The sequence below is a fragment of the Ambystoma mexicanum genome, chromosome 10 (assembly GCF_040938575.1).
Source record: "Ambystoma mexicanum isolate Mex_15411 chromosome 10, UKY_AmexF1_1, whole genome shotgun sequence".
Lineage (NCBI taxonomy): Eukaryota > Metazoa > Chordata > Amphibia > Caudata > Ambystomatidae > Ambystoma > Ambystoma mexicanum.
In genome coordinates, this window is record NC_090932.1 from 1,437,554,555 (window position 1) to 1,437,579,839 (window position 25,285).

The following is a 25,285-nucleotide window of genomic DNA, read 5'->3' on the forward strand; positions in this document are numbered from 1 at the left end:
TACCCAATTATACCCACCCAGGCAACAATGATGTACTGTTACAAGACACTTGGCATTCCCCAATTGATCTAGTTCAATCTGAAGGTTAGGTCATCAGTCATTATGCTCCATACATTGCATTAGTCACTCGATATTTTAAGCCCTGTGAGGTATTGCCTGTACTGAAGGGTGGCCCAGTGAAAAGGTAACACTGAGCAACACCTACTTCAAACTATGGTCCAAAGATGCCATTAAATAAGGACAGTGTAAAGAAATCATAAACAGCAAATTGCTATTGGAAGAAAAACTTGCATTAAAAAAACAAGATCATTAGTCAGTGCTGAATTTTATTTGCAGACACAGTTTCCTGTGACGTACACTTGGTCTTTGCTCTTTCACTCATCCAGTTTAATCTCTACACCGTGTAACATATCTAAAATGACACAAACATTTAAAAAACAAAATTGTATTGCAATATAAAATGATCCAACAAGTATATTTGCACAAATGAAACATATTCATCAAAAACAGTGCATAAAAACACAGCCATATTAACCAGCATCACAATCGCAAATACTGGTATCTTACCCAAAGTGCAAAACTGCACCTGGGGCATGGCAACTGGTTCAATTAAATACATCAGATGAAATAATTCAGGTTCAGTTCTTGGCCTTTTGGAGCAACCAAATACATTTATGGTCAACTCATCAAATAATAATGGCTGCGATTAGGTCCCTTCAGCGTACCCATTTATAACTAATCAGTAACGCACGTGCATAATGGGTGTGTATAGTCGGTTTTATACAAATATTCAACTGAGGGCTACTGCTAAGTCCTCCCCGCATTAGGATCCAGCCAATTCAACTCCCATTGCTCATGGGCCCTTACCTTCATCAGCTAAACTTCAACTATGTAGGACTCTCTCTCACAAAAGTGACTTCTTCACTGATGCCTGTTGGGAAAGATTTCTCTTTCGGCAACTTTACCCCCATAGTTCTATGACCTCCCAAACTTATTACATTTGTTTTTAAACCTGTCCTGACTTTTTTTGCAGGAAGTGAAGCCTTGAGCCTAACTCCCATGGCCTTTTGATCCTTTTGCGAAGGAGAAACGCATCAGTCCTTCAGACAATCAGTACTGGGAAACTAGGCTTCCCTTTTGCTATTTCACCCAACGGCACTGCATCTTACAATGAAGTGCAATGGGGAAACGTTTATATCACCCTGGTCTTTTACACTTGGGATTTCTGGTGACTTTCCTATATGCCTAAAGACAAGCTGGTGGCAGTAATTATATTTTTAGAATTGTTGTGTTATTTCTAGTGTGCACATTAGAGTTTACCGCGTTTGGCTAGTAAGCATGGCTAGGGCCTTAAAATGACCACGCCAGGAGGGTTTCGCTTGTTCTTGGGTCATATTGTTTGGTCTTCTTCCTGCGTTGCCAGGTCAGAAAATCGCATTTAAGGTCATACATTTCCCCAGGAAAGCCCCAACCTTTGTGGGCTAGTGATGCCTTTGTGCATGTGCGGCTGGGGAAACAGGGTGGGGCTGTCTGGTCGCAACCCACATCCCTGGAGCGCAGCCATTACTTCAGATCAGCGCTGGAGCCAAGAATGCTGTGTAGAAGATCAGTTGACTGAAGATCCAAAGAAGACTCCTGAAGAGGCCCAGCATCCCTTCCTACGCCAAGGCCCGGTGAAGGCCTTTTGGCCTACCTGATCTGCGAATGCCCTGGGCAGTGCTTCAAACCGGGGACTGGGGGGACCAACCAGTCTTGACTTGTTCTCAAGGATTCAGCTATTCTGAGCCTTCAGAAGTGTCCCTGGATCATCCAGTGGACTGACCAGCTCTACAGTGGACTACCTCGCTCGAACCATTGTTGTTCCGCATTTGCAGCCAGAACTTCGGTGGTTGCCAGGCTGTGGTGGAAGTCGCATTTTTTCTCGAATTTCAGCCTCCCAGCTTCAACGGATCCTGATCTGGAAGATCTTTTTCACCGCAACTGGAAAGATGCCTGCCATCACCTGTGTGCATGGGTACCGCTGGAACTTGCCTTCCTCCATCTTGTGAAGGGTCATGAAGAGGTCTGCATCTGTGCTTAGTGCATTTCTCCATCACCAACGGTACCTCTTACTTGAACCAATAGTGGGAAATGCAACCTCCAGTGACCCTCCGTCGAGCCATCTCGTCATCTGGGAAAATCAGAGTCCGGGGGGTAAGTCAATACAAAACATTTGTCTTCCCCTGTCCTCCATAGGATAACAATGAGAACATGTCTCTTTGATCCTTCCATTCCACTGCTTTTTGGTCATCCCACATGGGGGGTGAACAAAGATAAGAAATCATTTTTACTTACTGTTGCACCCTCTTTTATTAATGTAGGTCATTGAATGAATTTTAGAACCTATGGTGACTGTATATATAGATTTATTATTAAGTGTTGTGCAATATTATCACCTGCTTGTTTAATCTTTTAGTGGCCCTAGAATACCTAAAGTATTTCTGCAGATTCCTGTCTAAATTGAATTGTGTGCTTTACCATGTGGGCTCATTGTGGACCCCTGGCCCCCACTAACACTCTCCTAAGAATAGCCTTGACTGCTGCTCTCTATTGCTACTTGGATTGGGCGTTGGCTAACCTCTCAGAGTTCATCTATTCACTATAACTAGGGTGGCCTCCTAAAATCTGTCCACCATTCCAGATTCTAGAAATCCATCTTAACAATGGCCATTTATTCAGCGCACGGTGCCAAGCATCTATGGGGAGTAGACACAGTCAGCCTCTTGGCAACTGCAGTTTCAATAGCATCGGTCTTAGAGAAACCAATAGCCTGGAGGTTTTAGGCACCTTCTTTTTCACCGGAAGCATCCCAAGGTAGACACATTGGGAAAGCATAGCTGTGGCCACCGACTAGCCTACTGCAGGAAGTCTGTGAAAACCTTCCACTGGGCAGATCCCTAGGATATGACCATACTTGGGAAAGTGTCACAGGGCATGAACATAAATCTGCAGAAACCTGGCATTGCCCTCCCCACAGTGCCCAGCCAGGTGAGAAATGCTGGCTCTGCCGAGAGCAAAGTGTGTCAAATAACCCCTAGATAAAATACGAAGTTGATCAGTGTAAATCTTGCAGTAGCGGCAATGGACCTGGAAAACACAGTCTCTAGCCTACTCAACATTACTCCCCATTTCTCTGTCATCAGAATTCGTTAAAACCAATGGCCTCACTCTCTTTCACACACCCCTAAGGGCACCCCGTGACTGCAGAAAAATCGAGGTTGGTAGTTAATTTGGCACTTCAAGCCAGAGTCTTTTATAGTGCACATGAATCTGTAGGAAGGTGATGTACTCTGACTTTATTACACCACAATCCAGCTGGAGGGTATCAAAGTCCACCAACCTCCCATCTCAGAACAATTGCCCCCATTCTGTGCACTGTATTGTGGCCCATTCCCCTTTCTCTTTGAGACTAAGCATTCTAAATGCTTGCCAGTTCAAGTGTATTTGAGCTTCAGGCGCATAAGGAGCTCTGAGTTCTAACCTCGGATGCACCCTGCGCCAAACTCTGGACACTGTGAAGATCAATCCAGGATATTCAATTCTCACTCCCACAGTTCCCTGAAGAAGTCCCTTCTGATAGTGGCTAGGTTGAGTTTGCATGTATTGAGTTAGGTCAAGAGAAATGAGGGTTAAATCAGAAGGATAGACGGCCTGCTTGTGGGTCTCCACATTGGCTGCAAATTTTACATCCTGCAGTTGGTTCCATTGCAGTGGGATGTGTTCGGCTTTTTGTGATTGTAGACAGAAGATGTAGTGTGGAGTTCTTGATATTCAGGAGACGGAGACAGTGTTCTCTTTGAATGCTGGCAATGCCTTGCAGTGTTGTGTTATTGCCACTATCTTTCTTCAATTGCCAAATATTGGGGCGGATTCATGGAATTATTTGCGCCGAAAAACATGGATTTGTGTGCCATTCTGCCTGCAAATCCCCATTTGTTAAACAGGGATTTGCAGGCAGAATGGCGCACAAATCCCAGTTTTTCAGTGCAAATAAATCCATGAATCAGCCCCATTGGGTTGTAGGCACATGGCCGGGAGCCAGTAGATCGCTCCATTAAGATGTGTTGGTGTGTGGGAGTTGGTCGAGTGATAGATGATATTCCCTCTATTTGTTTTGTGTAGGTTAACCTTAAGTAGATAATGCATTGAAGAGCCTGGTTTTTAAAAAAGAATTCTGAAATTCAGGTTTCCTGTCGTGTGCGGTTTTCCATTGGCAGCATGTTCGATAGTTTGGCCACCATATTGGAAAAAGGGTAGCCTGCGTCTTTCTCTGGAGAATCATCTGGTTTCTAATATCATGTTGTTCCTTAATCTTAGGTCCCTGGTTTGTTGGGAATGTGCTTTGAGAATTTTTGCCCCTGGACATTGGAGGCTCTGCAGACAATGTAGAGGGCTTTGGATTCTTTTTTTAAATTAGTGGAGTGGAATAATCTAAGAGTCAGTTTAATGTGGTCCCTACTGTTGAGTACGAGTAGAAGTCTACCCACTATATTTTGGATATGTTGCATTTGTTTTGTTTGGTAGTTTTGGTATACATTGGTAAATGCGGTTTGCCTGAAAGGGGGAAGCCAGGTGAGTTGTGGTCTGTCAGTTGAGGTGGATCTTGTACATTTTAGAGTGGTGTTATGAGTTTCCTCAGGTCTTCCGAGTAGTGTACTGTGGTTAAGTCTGTTGAAGGGCGCCAAGATGTCATGGAGTATGTGTGCCGTGAAGCTGCTGCCATCCGCTGAGATTTTGAGGTCATCTCAGACAGAAAATAGTGCAGATGCGATAACTCTCATAAATCCAAACCAGACTTGTGAGCAATCTTAATAGTTTTTTAGACGCTGAATGCACCAAAGTGTGACTGTTTATGTATCTTTCAGGATGTTTGAATGGATACAGTATGTCTGAGAAGTGCAATCCAACAGCTGGTGAGGTCTTCTGGGTCTCCAGCTGTATTTGTTAGAAGTGGTTTGATGAAGGCAGTCTTGAAGGCTTTTTGGAAGATTCCTGTTTCAAGTCAGAAGTTCATCGGTTTGCAGAAACAGAGTACTAATGGTTCCTTGTTGAGAATTTCTAAGCAGCTATCCAGGGGGTAGAGGTCCATCAGAGAGCAAGAAGTGTGGCAAGTGCAGTCAACAGTCCCGGCAGGGCAAGACTGCCACTGCTAGTGAACTGGAGGCTGCCCTTACACCCATTGATTCCCCACAGGAAGAGCGTGAGCTGGCAAACCCCAGGAGGGAGCGATAATAAAATCTGTGCCCTTGGCAAAGAAGAACAAGTTACTTTCTTACCTGGTAACGTTCTTTCGATGGGATGGTCCGACGACGTATTCCATATCTATGACATGTAATCACCACAGCTGTGCTGCTTCGGAAACTTTTTTCGGCGTCTGCGTCCTGCATCGATGACGTCGATGCGCCGTCGTCGAGGGCCTCCTCCGACGTCCGACGTCATCCGATGTGATAAGTAGGACGCACGACGCCCGTAGCCTCAGTTGTAGTTTTTTCCCCCAGAACGTGTGACACTAGTCAACTGCCAGTCAGACACAAAGCCTTGCGGAACGTAAGCTGCAATCGCAAAAGAAATTCTGCAGCGGGGAAGGCAGGGCGGGAGCGATATGGAATACGTCGTCGGACCATCCCATCGAAAGAACGTTACCAGGTAAGAAAGTAACTTGTTCTTCGAGGGGATTGGGTCCTCCGACGTATTCCATATCTATGACAGACTCCCAAAGCAGTACCAGAGCAAGGAGGAGGGAAAGAATTTAGAATCAAGATTTAGAATAGCCAATCAAATAGCAGAGCAAAGGACCGCCTTGCCAAAGGCCAGATCCTGTGCTCGGATGGAATCGAGGGAATAGTGACGTACAAATGTATGTACTGAAGCCCAGGTGGCTGCATCACAGATGTTGCGAATAGGAACACCCCTCTGCAGGGCAGTAGACGCAGCCATACCCCTGGTAGAATGGGCCCGCAAGCCAGCCGGTGGGTCCTTACCCGCCAAGCGGTAGCACTCCGAGATGGCCAAAATAATCCAGCGAGACAAAGTCTGTTTCGTCACAGCTTGACCCAAACGCTTCCCAGCGTAACCAATAAAGAGTTGATCATCCACTCTGACCCGGGACATGCGTGAAACATAAAAGCTCAAAGCTCTCCTAGGATCAAGCCTATGGAGCCTCTCCTCTTCCTTACCAGGATGCGGAGGAGGATAGAATGCCGGAAGAACAACCTTCTGGGCCAAATGAAATTCCGTCACTATCTTCGGAAGAAAAGAAGGACGAACTCTAAGGACAACCCTGTCCTTGTGAAATACAGTGAAGGGAGGCTTAACTGAAAGTGCCTGTAACTCACTCACTCTGCGAGCGGAAGTAACCGCAACTAAAAACACAGTTTTCAGAGTTAACAGCCTCAAAGGGCAAGAATGTAAAGGCTCAAACGGAGCACCCATAAGAAACTTAAGAACAAGGTTTAAATCCCAACCGGGCACCAGGAAAGGTGACGGAGGGAACACATTAGTGAGCCCTTTCAGGAACTGTGAAATCAAAGGGATTTTAAAGTAAGAACATTCTTCAGACGAGCGCTTAAAGATGGACAGTGCCGCCAGGTAACCCTTAACGGTACCCACTTGCAAGCCCCTGTGGGCCAAAGAAAGTAAAAAGGACAGAACCATGGGGATGACACATGCAAAAGGATCCACATTCTGAACTCTGCACCAGTTGCAGAACTTACGCCAACGGCAACGGTACAGAGACTTTGTTGCTGGCCTTCGGGCCGAAAGCAACACCTCCATCACGTCCTCAGGGAGGTTCCAATCCTTATACCTCAACCTTTCAGAAGCCAAGCGTGAAGGTTGAGGGATCTGACCTCTGGATGGAGAACCTGACCCCTCTCCCGTGAGAGCAGATCGTCTCGGTAGGGCAGACGACGTGGAGGGCAGATGGATAAGTCGAGAAGGTCCGGGTACCACGTCCTCCGAGCCCACGCCGGGGCAATGAGGATCATCCGGGAACCGAACTTCCGTAACCTCCGCAGCACTTGCGAGATGACGGGGACTGGAGGAAACGCGTACAGCAGCGGGAATGACCACTCCACCACGAACGCATCTCCTAAGGCTCCTTTTGGTGGAAATTCCCGCAAGCAAAACCTTTCGCACTTCCGGTTGACACTGGAGGCGAAGAGATCCACTTGAGGGGTCCCCCAAAGGGCGAAGATCTCCAGGAGAATCTCCTGAGCCAACTCCCACTCGTGAGAGATCGCGCTCTGCCTGCTCAGAGCGTCCGCCGTCACGTTTTCGGCTCCGGCCAGGTGAACTGCCGAGATCGAAACTTCCTGCTGGATGGCCCAGAACTCGAGCTGCATCGCCTCCCTGCACAGAGGAAGTGACCCTGCCCCCCCCTTTTTGTTGAGGTAGTGCATGGCCACTGTGTTGTCCGTCAGGATCAGGACATTCTTCCCTCGCACAGACGGCAGAAAAGCCTTCAGGGCTAGCCTGACGGCCCTCAGCTCCAACAGATTGATATGGAGTCTGGACTCCGACGGAGACCAACGACCGCTGACTGTCAGCCCGTTGGCATGAGCTCCCCATCCCGTGAGGGATGCATCCGTCACGATCGTCACCTCTGGCCAGGGAAGCCAAAACGGAGCCCCCTTCATCAAGTTGCCTTCGACGGCCCACCACAGAAGGTCCCGGGCGACCGAGGACGGCACCTGAATCGAGTCCGACATCCTGCCGGAGGACTGCGACCATTGCGTCTTGAGTGCCCACTGCAAAGATCTCATCCGCAGGCGAGCCTCTGGCACCAGAAGAATGCAGGATGCCATGAGGCCGAGCAACCTCAAGAACTCGAACGCTGGGAGCGTCTGGGCATGCTGAAACTTGTGCACCATCTGCTGAATGTGAAGAGCCCTCACCTGGGGAGGAAAACACTGCCCCAGGGAAGTGTCGAGCACTGCTCCGATGTACCGGAGCCGCTGTGTTGGCGTCAAATGGGACTTCTTTAAATTGAGGGATAAGCCCAGCCTGTGAAGGGAGCGACAGGTGACCGATAGATGATCCAGGACTTGCTCGGGAGAGCTCCCCCTGATCAACCAATCGTCCAGGTAGGGGTAGACGTGAATCCCCCCTTGCCTGAGATGCGCTGCCACCACCACCATGAGCTTGGTGAAAACCCTCGGGGCGGAGGTCAATCCGAACGGCAGGACCCGAAACTGAAAGTGCGAGTCGCCAACCGCGAACCTCAGGTACTTCTTGTGCTTGGGATGGATCGGCACATGGAAGTAAGCATCCTTGAGGTCGAGTGACACCAACCAGTCCTGAAGCTGAAGGGCCTGGAGGACTTGAGAGAGAGTAACCATCTTGAACTAGTCCTTCCTGAGGAGTTTGTTCAAACCGCGCAAGTCCATGATGGGTCTCAATCCCCCGTCATTCTTCGAAATAAAAAAATAAGGGGAATACCATCCCTTGTTCCTCTCCGCTACAGGCACCAGTTCTATGGCGCCTTTCTCCAGCAGGGCTTGAATTTCCTGCGCAAGGAGCGGATCCGGACTCTGCAAAGAGAGGATCCCCGGTGGATTGTCGCGAGGCCTGTGCCGAAAAGGAAGACAGTAGCCGTGGGTTATGATCTCCAGAACCCACACATCTGAAGTAATGGCTTGCCACTCTACAAGATGCTGCGCCAGCCTTCCCCCAACCGGCGAACCATGGGACATGGCCTCACGACAGAGTGGGAGCGGCTGCGGCGTTACCTGAGGGCAAAGAGGCAACTGCCCGAGCGGCCTTGGCACCACGGGTACCCTGTCGTCCACCTCTGGTACCCCTGCGTTGGCCTCTTTGACTGCCAGCTCCTCTCGCTTTACTGAAGGATGAGTAATAGCGAAAGGAACCACCCCTCCACTGCTGTCCCCTAGGACGAAAAGGCGGAGGTTGGCGAACTGCAGCGCCCAACGACTTCGCTGCAGCTTTTGAGGTCTGCAACCTCTCAAGGCTCTAGTCAGCCTTGCTGCCAAAAAGGTGCTCACCGTCAAAGGGCATGTTGAGGAGCAGGGACTGCACATCAGGCGCAAACCCCGACTTCCGCAACCACGCAAACCTGCATATCACGGTGCTCGCCGCCACGGACCTACTGACGCATTCAGCTAAGTCCAAACCCGACTGAACGGACTCACACATGGCATCCTTACCATCCTGGACCATAGCAAGGAAACCATCCCATTCAACCCCTTCGGGAACATGTTCAGCCGCTAACGCAACACAGTTCCACATAGTGTGCGTGAAACGTGACAAGGCACAAATGGAGTTGGCCGCCTGAAGCGCCATACCACCAGAAGAAAACACTTTCTTCGCCCAGCCATCAAAAAGTTTGTCGTCCCTATCAGGAGGGATGGTAGGGTACGACACCTGCTTCGCCGGGGCCGTGGCCGCCTGCACCACCAAACTCTCCGGAGTGGGGTGCCTGGTCAAGTAGCAGGGGTCGCCACTGGCTGGACGGTATTTCCGCGACAAGGATCTGCCCACCGCCGGGAGACTCTCCGGAGCAGTCCAAGCCGCCGCCACCCTTCTCTGTAAAGCCATATGGAACGGCAGAACCGGGTCAGTTGGGGGACCAACCTCAAGGATGTCCGTCAGATCATCCTGCACAAACTCCCCTGGGGGAGCAGACCATCCCAAGTACTCAGAAACCCTAGCCATAAGGCGCCGGTACGAGGAATCAGCATGAGAGCCAGGCTCAGGCCTACAAAACTCCACCTCCGGAGAGGTGTCCAGTCCACTGGCATCATGCAGTGACTGTCTCAACTCGTCAAACTGACTATGGCCCGAGACAATGTCATGCGGAAACTTACTAGGAACCAGGCCATCCGAATCCTCATCCGCCTCTGAAATATAGTCCAGGTGGCGAAAAGAAGGCACTCGAGAGTGCTTGCTCTTAACCAGAGCCTTCCTAGGGGGTCCACCCGTGCCCTGGGGTACCTCCGACACGAAAGGCGTCGAGCGAATCGGCGCCAGCGCCGAGAGAACCGGCATCGGCGCCGAGAGGATCGGCGTCAACGTCGAGGAAATCGGCGTCAACGTCAGATGCAGCGCCTCCAGAATCGGCGGCGTCGACACAGCCCTCGAGGCCGGAGCCCCGAGCGTGTCCCTCGACGACCCGAGCGTCGACGGCATCGACGACTTCCTCGGAGCCAGAGCCTCGAGAAAGCCTGTCGACGCCCTCGACGCCACAGACGTCGATGCCTTCTTCGAAGACCTCACAGGTGCACACGGTCTCGAACGCGTCGAGGACCGGGACCTGGAACGGGTACGTCGAGAACGAGTCCCCTTGTCCGAACGGGACCTCTCCCGTGACTCGTGCCGACCACTCTTGCGAGCGGTGTCTCTCGACCTCACACGACCGACCCCACTCGAGGGCGCGGACGGCGGAGTACCCTGCGACTCAAGAATCGCCAACATCTTCTTCCCGAAGGAAGCCCATTCCTCCGGCGTCGCACGGCCGGAGGGGTAAGCGACGTGCCGGGCAGCGCCCTCCGAAGAGGACCTGGAAGACGACCGATGTCGGCGCTTCCGAGAATGCCTCGAAGAGGCAGAGGAGTGGCGAGACTGACTCCTAGAAGGAGACCCACGAGACTTCCGACGATGACACGGAGAGTCACCCCTCGAATCATCCCTCGAAAGCCCCGTAGACTTCGACTTCCGGGGCTTGGACACCCGACCTACCGACAACTTCTTCTTACGTTCGCGTAAGGCTTTGGACGTGAGCGACTGGCAGTCGATACAGTCATCCGTGTCGTGGGCCTCCCCGAGGCACCAGAGGCAGACGTCGTGCGAGTCCGTCACCGACATCTTGGACCCGCACTTCTTGAAACCCGGACGCGGGGTCGAAGACGAAGTAGACATCTTCAGAAGGAATTTCACAAACGAACAGGTTCAAAGAACCGAGAAGAACAGAACTCCAAAGAGTCGAGGCGTTTAAACCGAGAAACACGAAGCAACACGTTCGCGGAAAAAACGGAACTGAGGCTACGGGCGTTGTGCGTCCTACTTATCACATCGGATGACGTCGGACGTCGGAGGAGGCCCTCGACGACGGCGCATCGACGTCATCGACGCAGGACGCAGAAAAAAGTTTCCGAAGCAGCACAGCTGTGGTGATTACATGTCATAGATATGGAATACGTCGGAGGACCCAATCCCCTCGAACAGCACGTTTGCTGTCCCCCTCCTGGATTAAGGTAGTCCTTGTCTAAAAAGGTTTTGGTGAGAACACTCAGGTGTCCCGTATTGCTGGGCATCTTCCTAATGATTCCAGCTCCTCTGCTGCTGCCTTCTGTTCCCCTCACACAAACTCTATAGCCAATTAGCCAATTCAGGGTTTGTGTGGTAGGCGTTTGGTCCCCTATTCAGCCTCCGAAGGGGGAAGCCTAGTCCATTTCCATTTTGGTAACCAGTCCATTCCTCCTGTTCCAGGCCCAGGTGCATTGTGGAACTTGCAGTCCAAGTTGTTGTTCTTTATATCGTGCTGCTTTCTGGGATCCAGGATCCATCCCAGATTTCTGAGAAGTCGGGTGCAGGCTGTTAACTGTGGTTATGTGGGAACCATCTGAAAAAATAGAAGAAGATCTGGCTACAACAGAGGCCGATAGGCATTGGACACAGCCACCAATGTACATGTATGGCTCCATGCATAGTGGGCACCCAGGTACACAGGTCTCCCTCAACTCCCCCACACCATCTCTGATGTAGGTCTATCTCAGTCATTGGTCAGTTGGAATGCCTACCCCAGGTTGAGAGGGGCCCATGGCCCCTCCTGATAAGGTCAAATCCATGACCGTTTCACAGTGAAATGAGCCTGCACAGACGTATATGCAATGGGTCTGGGTTAAGAATTTGGTTCCACATGTAGTCCAGTCAAAGACTCCTGAGCTCGGACAATGACCACTCTGCCTCTAACTGAGCTCTAGATCACATGTATGGGTCTTCTGGATCAGAGATTAGGGCACAGACTTACTAAGGTTGTCTGCTTGGGAAGGTTAGAAGGGGACTACTCCGATTGCAAACAAAGTGTTGGGTTGCATCCAAGGGCTGTACCTGAATAGCAGATGTATTTGGCGAACACTATCCGAGTGTCTGTGATGGTGTAGAACTGCCATCTAGGTGACATCAAACAGTCCTACTTAACAAATATAAAAGCCTGGAGTGGGGGGAATGGGAAGGGCATTATTAAGGGAATTCTCAGGATTACTAAAACACCTTCCTCGTGATGATTGGTCTATCCAAGGAGATTTTCTGCAAATAAAGACAAGTGGTTGTCTCCATCATCCTAAAAATGATCAACGCTGCATGGATCATACACAAACAAAGCATCCCTGAAACAAGGCTGTGAGCAGTGTTAACAGTAATAGGTGTGTCATGCAGGAACAAAGAGCTGTGCGCCTGCTGCACACAAACCTTTTTGCGAAGTATAGATTAAACAACATTCACAAAGCTCATCACCAATAGAATAGAAAGATGTGTCCCTTTCCTAGTCCACAGTAACCAAACGCGAGGGGGCATCTGGGACATGACAATGTCAGAAGGCTGTTGGCCATATGGTCACTCGCCGACTTTATGCATTGTCCAGCCATGATGCTGGCGCTTTGCAAGTATGTGTTTTGGTCCAGTGACCTTTACTGTTACAGGTTCTGAAAATGAAGTACCTCCCACCTAAGATCGTAGAGGGCTAACCAAATCTCTCCAAGGGACCACATCATAAATGAGAATGGACAGAGTTCGCTCTGAGGGCTTCCTTTGAGGAGTGACACAAGACAGCGATGCCCCCCATCAACTAGGCTATTTGTAATCACAATAGTTACAGCGGCTATTCAATCAAAGACCATACAGGAGATGAGGCGCCTGCTCAAAATAAAATATCAGAGTTGGCAGAAAATGTATAATTGTATATGCCTCCAACCCCATTAACTTCATACTAACCATAGAAAGAGTATAGAGGAGTATGGTAATTTCTTGGGTATAAACCAAACAGTGTAAGAGCACTTCAGAATAAAGCAGATATTCATGCAGAAAGCTACATATGTTTACTCTCAATCTTACTTATTGTTGTGAGGTACTTGTTTGTGATGGTGTTTGGTAAGGAAGGAGATGTGTTGTGAAGTACTTGTTTGAGTCTGATGTGGCTTGTCATGTATTTGGTGATGTCATGTGAGTGCCTGTGGAATGTTGATGTATGAGTGGGAGAATGCTGTGGTGAGTGTTCTATGTCAGGTCAGTTGGTCCCTCCCTTCCAGGATGATGGGTGACGGTGTTTATTGTCTTATACCTGATGTCTTAGTCATGTAACTTGTAACCTATGAACCTGAAGTAAACTTATTAAGAAGCAATTTAAAGCAGCCTGGAGTGTGCTTTATTACACTTATGAACATACAAAGGTGAGCAATTAGACACACAACCCTATTATGTAAGAACATTTATCCCCACCAACCTAATATCCAGGAGAGAAACCATAGGAATTATCATATTGCTTGGATTACTTTATGGGCCCCAAAGCCTCCCAGACTCACTTAACAAGGTGGATTTAGCCAATTTAGGGAAGGAAGTCAGGAAAAACGTATAGCTTGAAAAACTTCTGAAATCTCTGAGAGAAAGGAAAATTAAGGCCTTGTTTGGACAGACTTCCATGTGGGTATAAATGGCACACATATTGTATTTTTTGTTTTATTGTGCATTTGGTTAACAATACAACCTTAAGCACAAATACAACCTTAGAAGACAAACATGTAAAATCTTAAAATACAATAGCTGATCAATCAATTTATCCTTAAAGGTCCCGGTCAACATAGGAAAACATGAAAATTGGATAAAAATATATTAATTCATTAATCATTTCCAGTTAGTATACTCACACAATTACCAGTTATCATGACAGTTCATCTTTTAAAAACAAAACATTAAAATGTAATTAAATCCTTAGTTATTCTCTATCCTAATTAATGCCTTTTTCCACACACATAGCTGCATTAACAATTACCAGTGAACTAGCTCCCATGAGCGAGCTCCAAAATTGGTCACCTTGTAATTCTGTAAATCCTGTGCCAATAAATTGTAACCCCTATCATACTCCTCAGTAAGTATGGTACACTCTGTTAAGATATGTCCGGCAGATTCCATCTGTAACCCACAGTCTACACAATCTCATATCTCTGGGTAACCTCTCCAAGCCCCCGTGTATTCATATGTGGGCAAAATGTTAAAATTGAGATAGCTCACAAATCTACTTAACTCTTTACTACAGCGCTTAGTGACATACGTACAAGGTTTATTATGTAAAAACCCTTGACTGCTGTATTCAGAGTATCTCTTTTTCTTACTGAATTGGGCAATCGAATTAGCTCTGTCCCACACTTGTGTTTTTGCTTTTAATTTATTATGCATCTCGGGCCAATTTCACCCGTAAGAACGTCTCTGCCCCATTTCAGAATCCAAATGTATGCTCTAAAAGTATTCATGTGATGTTTTTAAGAGCACCTAAAAAAGAGTTAAAGTTGGGGGACCAAAGTCTTCCAGCAAATAAGCCGACCAATGTAGAATTTTTGTTTAAGGCCGTACTCAGAACTATGTATAACCTGCAGCGTTTTTTGCATATTTGAGCAAGACGGAAACACATCAGTCAGTCCTTTAAGAAATTGAGAAATCAAAAAGGTATCTTAAAGTAAGAGCATTCTTCAGACGAGCGCTTAAATATAGTTAGCGCCGCCAGGTAACCTTAAATGGTACCTACTTGAAGGCCCCTGTGGGCCAAAGAAAGTAAGAAAGACAAAACCATAGGAATGAAACACTGAAAAGGATCAACATTTTGTCCTCTGCACCAGTCGCAAAACCTACGACCAAACGGCAACGGTACAGGGATTTTGTCACTGGCCGTCAGGCCGAAAGCAACACCTCCATCACATCATCCAGGAGGTCCCAATCTTTATATCTCAACCTTTCAGATACCAAGCGTGAAGGTTGAGAGTCCTGACCTCTGGATGGAGAACCTGACCCCCCTCTTGCAAGAGCAGATCCTCTCGGTAGGGAAGACGGCGTGGAGGGCAGATGGCCATTTCTAGAAGGTCCCGGTACCACACTCTCCTGGCCCAATCCGGAGCAATGAGGATCATGTGGGATCCGAACTTCTGTAACCTCCGCAACACTTGAGGAATGACGGTGATTGGAGGAAACACGTACAGCAGTGGGAATGACCAATCCACTACGAATGCGTCTCCTAAGGCTCCTCTCTGAGGAAATTCCCTTGAGCAGAACCTCTCGCACTTCCGGTTGGCACTGGTGGCGAAGAGATCCACTTGTGGGGTTCTGCAAAGATCTCTAGAAGGACTTCCTGAGCCAACTCCCACTCGTGAGGGATCATGCTCTGCCTGCTCAGAGTCTGCCGTCGCATTTTCGTCTCCGGCCAGATGAACTGCCGAGAGCGAAATTCCCTGCTGGCTGGTCCAGAACCAGAGCTGCATTGCCTCTCTGGACAATAGGAGTAACTCTAACCCCCTTTTTGTTGAGGTAATGCATGGCCACTATGTTGTCCGTCATGATCAGGACACTTTTCCCCCGCAAAGACTGCAGAAAAGCCTTCAGGGCTAGCCTAATGGCCCTCAACTCTAACAGGTTGATATGGAGTCTGGACTCCGACGGAGACCAAAGACCACTGGCGGTCAAGTCGTCTGCATGAGCGCCCCATCCTGTGAGGGAAGCATCCGTCACTACAGGTCAACTCCGCCATGGTTGCCAAAACGGCTCCCCTTTCATCAGGCCCAGCACAGAAGATCCTGGGAGACCGAGAGTGGTATCTGAAAGGGATCCGACATCTTGAGAACTGCAACCACTGCATCTTCCATTGCAGGAATCTCATTCGCAGTCTGGCCTATGGCACCAGAAAAATGCAGGAAGCCATGAGGCAGAGCAACCTTAAGAATTTGAAAGCCGGGAGACTCTGGGCACGTTGAAACCTGTCCACCATCTGCACAATGTGATGAGCCCTTGCCTTGGGAGGCGAGCACTTCCCCAAGGACGTGTCCAACACGGTTCCATGTCATTTCATTGCGGGATGTTTTTTCGCAGGGTGTTCTACCGCGAAAACCCATCAAATAGTTTTTATTATTTTTAATTTTTTAAAAAATTCTATGGGTTTTTCCCCCAAAAAATGTGCGGTAAAAAAACCTGCAAAAACATCCCACGGTGAAAGGGTGTCGTACCATCCAACACAGCCCTGATGTACTGTGGCTGTTGGGAAGGTGTCAGATGTGACTTCTTGAAATTGAGGGAGAAGCCCAGCCTGTGGAGGGAGCGGCAGGTGAGACTGAGGTGATCCAATGCTTGCACGGGAGAATGCGCACGGATCAGCCAATCATCCAGGTAGGGTTAGACGTGAATGCCCCCCTCGCCTGAGATACACTATGCTGCCACCACCACCATCAGCTTGGGGAAGACCCTCGGACGGAGGTCAATCCGATTGGCAGGACCCGAAACTGAAAGTGCGAGTCGCAAGCCGCAGACCTCAGGTACTTTCTGTTGTAACACTCACCTGGTATCCATGGGAACTTCACTCAACCTGTTCTGACCTCTTATGACCTTGAACCCTTCCCTGGAGTCTACTCGACATGGGACTGGGCCTGAAACATAGGATTTGTAGAGTTTAACTCCCTATTGTCTCTGTGTGCTTGAACCACTTCTTGCCTGGGGGTCCACCCCTTCCCTTTGATCCACAGCTCACCCTGTTTTCTTGGAAAGTGTGCTCTCCATCCTGCATTCAGCGCAGGGGCGCGTTGATTGATGCGGGCTCGTTGCTGCCTAGTTACTTCGCTGGAAAGAGTCTGACAGCTAAGTATAATGAGTCTTTTGAACAGTTCTCTAACTTCAATCCTTTCCTTCCTTAGATGATGGGCAGCATCCGGGGATGGCGACATGTTGCTGAGATGAGTAACGCTGAAGGTGAGTGAGAGCGCGATGCGCGATGTGACCCTTTTGTATTTGTATTGAACTGAGTTCTTTTTCTGCGTCTTTTAGGTGCCGCGACGTTTTCAGCGTGGATGCTGGTTATGAAGAAGAAATGCGGTGAGTAAGCGCGGTATGCAGCGCCTCTAGATGTTTCCACGCTAACCTGGAGTGTCTTTTCCCTCTTGCAGATGGATGAGAAGTTCCGGAGACTGAGTTCCCCCAGAGCGGCTGGGATTCAGGTAAGCGTTTGAAGCTCATACAGTCTTTAAAAATAAGCGAAGATTTGCTAAATGCTTACTAATGCCTTTTTTCTGTTCTTTTCCCTTTTCCTTAGGAAGCGGCGTGTCGGGATGGGAATGACATTGCCGAAGATGCCCGCAGAAAAGAAGGAGCGATGAATGATGGGCAGAAGCGCCGCAAGATAAGGCTGTTCCTAACGGTGTTCTTGTTCTTGCAGGAGCTGAGCGCAGAAGAAAGACGCAGGCTTACTGGAGACCGATCCGAACACGGTGAGTGTCACGCTGCAGGTGCAGAAAACACAAAGCATGTTTCTCAGCCTGGGCGTGGCTTAAATAGTCTCTGGGTATCCCAGGTGTCTCTGGGCTGAACCACACCCAAAAGACTAGACTGCACATGCAGTTCTGGGAACCGAAATATGTGGGGGCATCCATCGTGTCCCCATCAATGCACTACAAGTCCAATCCCCAATGTTATCCTATGGGAGTGAGTGAGTCTGGTGCCACAAGCGCCAGGTCTGACTCCAAGTGGGTCTTTGGAGGGATCGAGAGGCCCTTGAGGGCCATGTAGGTGATCGTGGCCTGGCTTCAGCCTGACATCTTGGAGGACTGGGGACATGAGGGGCAGGAATCATGACAGCTGTGCTTGGGATGAATCGGAACATGAAAGTAGGCATCCTGTAAGTTGAAGGGCCTGGAAAACTTGAGAAAGAATGACCATCTTGAACTTGTCCTTCCTGAGAAGTTTGTTCAACCAACGCAAGTCCAAGATGGTTCTCAATCCCCCATCTTTCTTTAGGATAAAAAAATAAGGGGAATACCATTCCTTGTTCCTCTCCGCTACAGGCACCAGTTCTATAGCACCTTTCTCTAGCAGGCTCAAGATTTCCTGCACAAGGAGCGGATCCGGAAGCTTCAAAGAGAGATTCCCTGGTGGATTGTCGTGAGGCCGCTTTAGAAAGGGAAGGCAGTAGCCGTGGGCGATTGTATCCAGCACCCACGCATCCGAAGTAATGCCTCGCAACTCTTCGAGATGCTGAGACAGTCTGTCTGCAACCAACGAACCATGGGACATGGCCTCATGAATGTTTTGGAGAGGCTGCAGCAGTGCCTGAAGGCAAAGAGGCAGCTGCATGAGCGGCTTTGGCACCTCTATTTCCCCGACCACCACAGGTACGTTTAGGCTGACCCCATTGGCTGGCGGCCCCTCTCGTTCTACCAAAGGAGGAGTAGTAACAAAAAGAACCTGCCCTCCACGGCTGTCCTCTAGGACGAAAAGGCAGAGGTTGAAGCACATCTGCGCTCAAAGATTTAGCAGCAGCTTTTGAGGTCTGCAACCTCTCAAGGCTCTCATCAGCCTTGCTGCCAAACAAATGCGTGCCATCAAAGGGCATGTTCAGCAGACAGCTTTGCACATCCGGGGCAAAACCTGACTTCCGCAACCACGCAAATCTGTGTATAACTGTGCTCGCAGCCATGGATCGGCTAACACTGTCGGCCGTGTCCAAACCCGACTGAAGGGATTCTCACATGACATCCTTGCCATCTTGCACGAGAGAAAGGAACCCATCCCTTTCTTCCTTTGGGAATATGTTCAGCCGCTAGGGAAACACAATTCCACAGAGTGTGTGAAAACCTTGCCAAGGCACAAGTGGAGTTGGCAGACTTCAACGGCATACTCCCCGCAGAAAACACCTTGCGTGCCCAACCGTCGTAGCGTTTGTGGTCCCTATCAGGAGGGATGGTAGAGTACGCTGCATGCCTCGAGGTGGCCGTAGCCGCCTGAAGCACCAAACTCTCAGAAGTGGGGGGAGACGAAAGGCAGCTGGGGTTGCTACCGGAAGAAGGGCAGTATTTTTTGGTTAATGATTTGTTAACAGCCTCCACCCTTTTCTGTATGTCAGATGAAAAGGTAACACCAGAACAGAGGACAGACCTTGATCGAAAATGTCCGTTAGATCATCTTGCACAAAATCTTCAGGACTGGACCAGCCCAAATACTCCGTGACCCTAGCCATGAGCCTCCTGTAAGACGACTGAGCAGGAGCCCCAGGCGCAGGCCTGCCAAATTCCACTTCCGGAGAAGTGTCCAAACCACTGGCATCATGAAGAGTTTGCCTCAACTCATCCAATTGACTGTCTCCAGAAAAGACAGGAGCTCCTCCTCATATATGTCATCCAGAGGAAGAGAAAAGCCCTGCCTCGGGACAGAAGAGGGTCTGGCCTCACAGACTTAGAGATCTCCAACGGTACATTTTGGGCAAAAAGCCCCGAAGGCGTTGAGGGCGCCGAAGGCTTCAGCATTGAGAGCACCGCTGGCTTCACCATCGACAACAGCGCTGAGGACTGGAACGAAGGCAAAGGTTCGATGTCAGTATCAGACGGACAGCGCCGATGGAGTCGACGCGACCTTGAGCACTAACCCGGTTTCAGCGGTCTCGCTGGAGACGAGGACCGAGCCCGGGAAGCACGTCTCTCGCGACTGTCCTGAGCCTTGTCCGAACGGGACCTCGAAGGTTCCTGATGAGCGTTGCGACGAGGACCCGAGCCCGAAGGCATGCAAGCTACGGTACGAGACCGTTCCTTGCCAGCTTCATCAGAAGGCGCGGACGGAACTATGCCCTGCGATTGAGAAATCGCTAACATCTGCTCTCGAAAGGCAGCCCATTCCCCCGGAGTCGAGGACTTTGTCGGGCAAGCCACTTTCCTTGCGTCTCCATCCTCCGAGGAGGTCAGGGAAGGCGACCGGTGACAACGCTTCCTAGAATGCCGAGACGAGGATGAGGAATGGTGGGAACCACTCTGGGACCAAGAACCCTGGGACTCCTCCCGACGCACAGATAGTCGCCCTTCGAATCATCGGTAGACATCCCCTTGGACTTCAATTTACGGGACTTGCTGGGTTTAGAACCCCTACCTACCTGAAGCTTCCCCTTTCGCTTCGCAAGGCCTTAGCAGTCAGCGACTGGCATTTGGAACAGTCGTCGGTGTTGTGACCCAAGCACCACAAACAAATGTGATGCAGGTCGTTAATTGACATTTTTGACTTGCAGTCCTGACAAGACTTGAAGCCAGAGCGCGGAGTCGGGGGGGGTTGAAGAAGAAGATATATTGACAAGGAATACACAAGGTGCGCTGAGTCTCCGAAGCAAACACGTTTGTGGAGAACGGAGGCTACGGTGCCATGCGTCCCATTTATAACATCCGGTGACGTTGCCATCGACTGAGGCCTTCGAGGGCCATCGACGCAGGACGCCCTCTGCCAGAAAAAATTACTGAAGTACACAGCTATGGACATTACATGTCAAAGATGTGGAAAATGTTGGAGGACACAATCCATTCAAAAAGGTGTTTAAGTACTGCCTGCCCCACCTGTGAATCTGATATTGCATGTGTAATGTTGTTTGAAGGTGTGAGCAGAACTCCAAGTGTTAGCCTTGCAATTTCCCCCAAAGGCACATTGGCAATAAAAGCTAGGGAGACTCCTGTGCTGCGTGTGTAATTTGCTCTAGGTTTAAAAGGTAAAGTCTTTTTTGCAAGTGAATAATACAGTTGTATACACTTGACAATCCCTCTATAAATTGTGGGCTTGATAACTGGGTCACCCTCTATACCAGTAGTGAAAGAGAAAGAATTGTCTTGTTTAATCTAATTCATTTGTCTTGTGTAAAGGCTCCGCTCGACACTTGGTGCAGTGCATCGATCGTCTTTCATGTCAAGTTCGAACCCCCAGCGGTTCTTTCTCGGCTACCTTCAAGGGACTTCTCCATAACCCACCCTGAGGTTGAGCCATTAGAGCTGGGAATCTGCTGCAGGTCTTTCTTTGAAAGTGTCTCCTTGTTTGGCTGTTGGGGGTCAGTTCCAACCCCTGCATCTGAAACCCCGACCTCGAGTTCTGGTGCCTGCATGGCATATGAAGGCCAGCACTTTTGACGGTGCTCTTCGGCTTCAATTTTTGGCACGGCCGCTAGCGGTCATCAGCCTGGTCCCTTCAGAAACAACCGTTACACACCTTGTGTCTCTCACGGCAGGAACATTTCAAATTACAAATTAGGCAGAATTTAAATGGTGTATTCTCCATGTGGAGCTCAAGGAATTGATGTTTACCTGATTCGAGTAATGCAAAGGGACAAAGAAATTCTCTAGGTCTGTAGGAGTGTATAAAACCAAATTTGTGTCTCCCTAATATACGCCTCATTGAGTCGTGAAGTTCTTTGTCTTTGTTGTCAAAACTGGCGACCACGCATGCAATGGTGTCAAAAATCTTCTCTCAATAACGACCTTTGCTGCCGACCAGATGTTGAAAATAAAATAATCTGAGGACGTTGATGCATGAGGGGATGATGGGTACCTGTACACCTAGGATAGGGATTGTGTGACAGGAACACCCCTGTCAAAGCCCTATTTTTCAACTTCAAAAAAGCCAAGAGCCAACCATTAGATGGAAGACTATACTAAGCAAAGCATGTCATTTTAAGTAGATTCACAAGTCCTAGACAACTCTATCCCTGGTCTTTCTACCCTCTACCTTGCTCACAGCATCTCCATCTATTCTCCCTCTCAAACGTTGTGATCCCCCCAGTCTACTCAACCTTTCATTCCCAACCGGATCCCCAGCTGCTTTTGTGGCTTATCTCTACTTCCTCCCGTTCAATGGCATGCCCTCCTCTGGACATTAAAACAAGCCCATCAGTATAATTGTTTATGATTAAACTCCCACCACCTCACTACCGCTCACCAAGGGACCCCAGCCTCCCTCTCCTGAAAACGTTACATGTATGTACAAAAGGTAAATATTCATATCACGTTACGGCACCAGGCCCTTGTTATTCATCTTTACATCGGTTTCTTAATTGCTGGTCTAGGTCGCATTACACTTCCCCTTAATCAATTGGTTTACTCATTCAGTTAGTCACTTCTATAGTAAAGGCACCCAGCCCAGGGAGTGGCAATCATCTGTATTGCTTCCTATGTATATCATCCGATATGTTAAAAAGCATGAAAGACCCCAGAAATGGTATCTGAGATAGTCAGCAACATGGGGAAAAAGATAAGAAGGCGAGTCTCAGCATTCTATAGGGCAACCCTGCAGACAAATGCATTGAATGTAATCAACAAGCTGTGGCTACAACAGGAGAAAGAGCTAGTGAAAGACTATTAGGAATGAGACTGGGAGGTAGTATTATCAGTTTACACACAAAACAGTCTACCCATCACAGTGATAATTACAATGGACGGTCAACAGCAAGTTGTCCAGTGTGAGACAACACACTAATCAGAAAATAAATCCGGCCTATTTTTGAGGGAATGTATAGGAAAGGGACCATGTTCAAATATTTTGAGCCAAAAAGATGAAAAATAAAATCACCAAAACAAATGGGCAAGCCAAACAAATTTCCTCATTCCCTTAGTTATTTGGGTGTACAACAAATGACAAAGAAACACAGGTATATTGAAAGAATATTAGTGGATGTAGCCAACGAGTGCATAACGTCTAGATGGTTTACAAGAGAACCACTCCATCCCCACAAAAAAGCATGATTGGAGAGAACACAAACACAAAGGGAGAGGGACAGAATGACTCTCGCCACTTGAATCCAACAACAGTTTCTATAGAGATGAAGGACTGTAGTGATGTTCTGGTGCCCAAATGTAAGAGTAAGATGCAGAGTGACGCAGAAGCTTAATTGTCCTTGGTGTGCATAGGAAAGTTAGGATATGGCCAAATGTAAGAAATACAATTTCAAAGTCACCAATAACTGAAGTTACCCTCATGAACGGACAGGAATATATTTTAGACTGGCCAGCAGGGTAGAAGTGTCATTGAACGCGAAAGACTATACTGTGAGCAGACAGAACGTTTTTCATAGACATCCTGCAACAAATATAGTAGTTACGGACTTTACCTGTTGAAGTGGAACATATTTTAATCCACCATATTTATATTTGGCTGCTCACACACCACTGGCATTAAATACATGAAATATAAAGACTTCGGAAACAAAAGGATACTAGTCAAGACTCTTCCACAAACATTGTAATTTTATGTATAGAGAATATTGATAGACACTATAAAATACTCTTGGAATAATCTGCACTCCTTTCACTGCTGTATTAAAACCAATAGAGGTTTAAAAAATCATATGCAGCAAAAAGAGAAAAGCAATAGTTTCTTTTAACTTTGCACAAAGTTAAAATAATTACATATTTGGGCCTTTATTTAAATGCGTATATTGCAGAAGCATTTCAGCTGATTAATATTTAAAACATTTGGCGGGTGTTTTACAAGTCATTGATCACTAGGCAAAATTAGGAACCCCACAGCATTGGCTCAATTACAAGAATTGATCGGCATTGACAAAAATGGTAATCACTTGCCGCTCAGATGTTGGGTCCGCACAGTTCAGTGGATACTTCAGCTCAATTACATCCCCATTTTTTTCTTTTAGCTGCCCATGGTGTTCCATGTAATACTGAACCAGTTCAGCAAGCGTGGCAAATTTCTCTCCTCCATAAAGATCATAGTAATCACCGGTGTTCTGGATCTTTATGTGGGTGACGGCTCCGTTTCGTCTAGATGAAATCAACAGTTACATGTTAAAAGAATAAGACATTATTCATTCAAATAGTGTATTTTGACAGGTTGTCGTAAAAAGTAATACAATGCATACACATCCTAACCATAAAATAAATACAGTATCTATATGGGATACATTGTAATCACATTTCTGATGCTTGTATCTGCTTAGATTCACATGCTGTGCACAGGCTGACATCTAGTAGAAGCTGCAGCGTATTACAGTTTTTGTTTTCAAAATTCAAAAAGGGACGTCGACAGGGCGTGCCAGTAATACTATCCCTAGTGTGACATCCACTGTACCCATGGTCCTTCACGCGGCGAGGTCCCTCAGATTGTTTTGTATCTGACATGAGGTAGCATAAAGTGTAGCCTGAGTACAGGTGTATCCAAGCAGATATGTATAGGACAAGCTCATAATCATTCATGCACCTTCACTCCAAGGGGAGGAAGGGTGGACGCATGTGAATCTAAGCAGATACAAGCATCAGAAATACGATTTCAGTCAGTCAGTCAGTCAAACAAGTTTATACGGATTTAGAAAATCCATCAAACAACATAGAATAAATACAAACAGCCAAAAGGTTATACAATTCTTGAATAAGTTCTAAAAACCTATACAAACAAAGTTAAACCAGGGCATAGTAAAATAAAACGATGGCTAATTCATAGACACCAATTCATGGGCTCCTGTTAATACAAGGACACAATTAAATCATTATACAGAGTGATTCCTCCGATATTAGGTTTTTCATAAATGGCTTCCAGCTTCCTGGAGCCTCATCAAACTTTTCCTAAAATACATTGCTCTTTTTAAAAATGTGAGCAAGGCCCACGCTGTAAAGACCGTGTCTGCACTCAGAAGAAAGGCGAGAGCAGCTTTGTAGTGGCATATCTCAGACTTCCTTAGGGCTGGTAACAAGGTTGCTCTGCGAATACCTACATAGCCCGGGCAAAAAAACAATAAATGAGCCGAATCTTCCAGCAGGTGGCCACATACCGGACAGCCAGCCGCATCTAGGAATCCCTTCCACCTTGCTGTGCTCGCCTGTAAGAGGAGGGAATCAAACCGTGCCCTGGTGATTAGCCAACTGTCTTTTTTTGTATGGGCTCCAAGTTAAATAAGGTTGGATCCCAGAGGGCCTACTGATCATAGAGTGGAATTCACTGGACTTATTACCATATTCCAAAAGTATTATTTTCCTCGCTATAGCCTCTCTTACCACAATTTTGTGGCTAAACCCCTCAGTCTTAGTAATGAGAAAGGCTGGCGGGAAAAGAGGACTGAGGTTCACCTCACGAAGAGCATTGGAAATATAGGCAAGTAGAGGAATTTTTTGCCATCCCACTTTGCCCACCACAGACCGGAAGATGGAATGACACAGGGATGCATGTTCGTTGGCCCACAACCGGATCCAAAACAAGATCGGGGCCTGCGCCCACTGGTCCTCCCAGAACTCCATTCCCAGTTCTC

At 48.0% G+C, this 25,285-nt stretch overlaps 1 protein-coding gene across 1 annotated transcript in view; it reads right to left on the bottom strand.

Moving 5' to 3' along the window:
- Positions 1–25,285, bottom strand: part of PTPN11 (protein tyrosine phosphatase non-receptor type 11) — a 1,257,273-nt gene that overhangs the window by 1,133,036 nt on the left and 98,952 nt on the right. The window contains exon 3 of the mRNA XM_069619490.1: positions 23,613–23,807. Coding sequence (XP_069475591.1) covers positions 23,613–23,807 — 195 coding nt within the window. The remainder of the gene's footprint in view (positions 1–23,612; positions 23,808–25,285) is intronic.